Below are 3,429 nucleotides of genomic sequence, written 5' to 3' on the forward strand. Positions count from 1 at the left end.
CATCCATTGTGTACTCCTATACGATTGTGAAACATACCAGAAAATAAATAAAACGTCAAATACAATGTTTTAGGGTAGATTTGAAAAAGAGTGTCGAGTACAATAATATTCATCTGATGAAATTGAATGATTAAAGAAAACGTGTAATTCTAGCAAGCCAGAACCACACACACACACACACACACACACACACACACACACACACACACACACACAAAAAGGCTAATCACTTCAAAATGCAACAAATAGTAGTCTACTGCTCTGGGGGAAATGAATATGGATTACAGTTTACATCATTATCATTGCTAATGTGTCAGTTTGTGGTTTGGCAGGGCATACCTACCATTTCAACATCAGAGACAGGTCCAAAACTTGTCACATAAATGTCTGTTTTGACCTCAGTTACGGAACCTATTGAGACAGTAAGACATAACACAGGCAAACTGTAATAATAAACTATAAACACAAATGTGTTTATAGGGTATGAATTCTTGTCAATGAACTAGTCTCCCATTCTGAGGTTGAAGAATTCATCATTGATCTCACCTGTAAATGAGCAATTCTTAGAAGGCCAGTCTTATTCACACTGGACAGGGTTTAAAGACTAGGCTTAACCTTCAGGATGGAATCAAATAGCTGCTGTAAACCTACACCGTACATGAGTTTATCTAATACATCCTGCATATGCTATGGTGCATTCACATAATGAAATGAAAAAAAAAAAAAAAAAAAAAAAGAGCTTAAGAGGATTAAAACATAATCCTGTTTGAACACTTTAAATGCGGTGTGGAGAGCAGTAAATTCAAAGGCAATTGTTTTTTAAGTGCTGAGTGTTATGCCTGGATATCTTTCAGTTGGTAGGCTACACTGCACTGTCAACCTATTTGGATTTCACTTTTAGAATAATGGTTGGCTGAAAATAACCGACACTGTGGTTTCAGACAGACATGAAAGCGAGCTGTACTCCAACCACTTAAACTGCACATTAAGCGTTTGTAAGACATGATGATTATGTAAGTAAATTCGCTTAAACGTGGAAGCTAGAGGTCACTTCTCAGGACGTAAAACATAAAGCTCCCAAAATAGTCTTAAAAACCCCGTATACCGTAGCATCATTATCTGTGGAAAGATGTTCCTTCTCACTCAGCAACATGTTTCTGGTAGCTAATACGTGCACTTGAGCTGTCATGGTTTAAATGAATGTGTGGTCTTACAACAAAACACTTTCAATGTCCCAGTCTCGAACGAGACACAAGGCTTAAGTATGGAAGAACTGCAGGTGGCTACATACGTCCAAATCCAGGTCGCAGTCTGTTGTCATAGCCATCCAAAAGTCGGTCTAAAATACGTGTGAAATTCTCCGGATATAGCCTCTCATCCTTTCTGGTCTGTGCGGAGATTCTCTTTACACTATAAAAACAAAATCATACACTGTTTAGTTTCTTTAGACTCAACAGAAAACTAATATAGGCTACTAGTAATGATGACCAAATTAGTGCCATGGTTTAACCAAGTTTTACAGCACTTTAATTGCCACTTAAGAAATAGCCTTCTTCAGCACCATGGACAGAGACACTTAACGGCCACTGGTGAATCCGAGGGCACCATTATTGGAACTCACCAAGTAGTCAAGCAAAAAAAGTAGAAGATAGTCAAAATGTAACTGGGGCACATCGCTGTCACCATCTCCTTCTTGGCAGAGACCATCTTTGCATGCCATGCTTCATTCCTCTTTACATTTCACTACGCCAGGCGCCTTTTCCCGGTCCCGTGGAAGGAGAAATGCCGCGACAGAGAGAGCAAAACAGCGCAAAAAAGGGAAGTTCAGCATTTCCCGCATGCAGTCGGAAAGAAAAGAGAAAGGCAAATGACTGAACCAGCGCAACACCCGCCCGACACGTTGGTTCAGCCCGATCATCAGTTGTTGTTGGCACTGGCATACACTCCGTTCAAAGAAATAAACATCCCATCATGTGTGTGCAGTTGCGTGTGCATGTGTGTGCGTGTGAGTGTCTCTCTGTCTCTCTTCCCTCTACCCCTTCTATCTCACCCCCATCCCATCCCTCTCTCCCTCTCTCTCACGCACGCACGCACGCACGCACGCACACACACACACACACACACACACACACACACACACACACACACACACACACACACACACACACACACACACACACACGCAAGCGCGCACACAGTGTCCCTCTGTTCTTCTCCTCTCGCTCAGTCTCGCACCTGCCAGTGTCAGGGCAAAGAATGGACGTGCGTTGCTCCGAAACGACTTTAAGAACCGCGGTACTTTTAGTGCAGAAGACCCACCAGCTGCTCAACCGGCACAATCCATCATAAGTTGAAAAGGAGGGCGCAGCAACTAACTTGGCACAGGTTCGCATGGGTGGCCTAGCATAGGAGTAGGAGGCAGCCTATATTTACCTCGCAACGCGCATGCAGCTCAACGTTTTGGTTTTGTTCGCAAACCTTTGAAACAAACAGACAACACAGCTTTACATTTCAGCATTTCAGCAGTTCACGTTCAAGGCAAGGCATTATTATTCAACTTGTGCCAAAAAAATGTAGGCTAATATGAATAGGAGCGCAATGCAACGTGCAAACAGTCTGTCCTTTTAGGACACGTCAGTTGGCATGTTGAGTAACAGCTGTTAAACTGCTCAGAAACATGTTGAATTTAGCCCACATATTGAACCAGATTCAGGAACAACATTGGTGATGCCTGTATTATGATTCAAATGGGTCAGCCTTGTCGCAATACGCAGTCATACACGCACACACGCGCACACGTATAGGCCTACACACAAAAAAAGAAGAGGAAAAAAAAAACGTACACATACGCAGGTAGCTACTGTACTGTAAAGGAACTGGGGCAAGCCACATGCTGTTCACAGATTTCTCTGCACCTGGGACAGGCACAGGACCTTCAGCATGTGTATGCGTGTACCTTCCCCCTGTGTGTGTGTGTGTGTGTGTGTGTGTGTGTGTGTGTGTGTGTGTGTGTGTGTGTGTGTGTGTGTGTGTGTGTGTGCACGCGCGCCCGTGCGTGAGAGAGAGAGAGAGAGAGAGAGAGAGAGAGAGAGAGAGAGAGAGAGAGAGAGAGAGAGAGGAGTTATCTCTCCCTCATGTGTCTCTGAAGGTGAAGGTGCAGGTAAATCTCACAGGATAAACAAGATGTCTGGGTTCCACCACACTGGCTTTCCTGATTGGTTTTTAAGTGCATACATACAGCCACACACTCTCTGCAGAAACGTCTAAAGACAGGGTGAAGAGTGGTTTGAAGAGAAGCATTTGTGTAGACACAGCACATACAAGCTGAAATCATGTACTGTAGTGCTCCCCTGCACAACCACCCACCCCAGTCCATCTAGCACCAGAGCAATGCTACGTTGTGGGGGCTGAGTAGCCTATCTGTGCTCT

The 3,429-nt window shown here is 43.9% G+C and overlaps 1 protein-coding gene across 1 annotated transcript in view; it reads right to left on the reverse strand.

The window, feature by feature from the left end:
• gabra4 (gamma-aminobutyric acid type A receptor subunit alpha4) overlaps nt 1-1,707 on the reverse strand; it is a gene marked incomplete at both ends in the record, with an annotated part of 15,423 nt that extends 13,716 nt beyond the window's left edge. The window contains 4 exons of the mRNA XM_080745681.1: nt 1-16; nt 344-411; nt 1,292-1,410; nt 1,622-1,707. The exon at nt 1-16 is cut by the window's left edge and continues 205 nt beyond it. Of these exons, the coding sequence (XP_080601807.1) occupies nt 1-16; nt 344-411; nt 1,292-1,410; nt 1,622-1,707 (289 nt within the window). The remainder of the gene's footprint in view (nt 17-343; nt 412-1,291; nt 1,411-1,621) is intronic.
• Nucleotides 1,708-3,429: the final 1,722 nt, after the last annotated feature.

Source organism: Nannobrachium achirus (assembly GCF_963921795.1).
Source record: "Nannobrachium achirus genome assembly, chromosome: 17".
In the NCBI taxonomy this organism is placed as follows: domain Eukaryota; kingdom Metazoa; phylum Chordata; class Actinopteri; order Myctophiformes; family Myctophidae; genus Nannobrachium; species Nannobrachium achirus.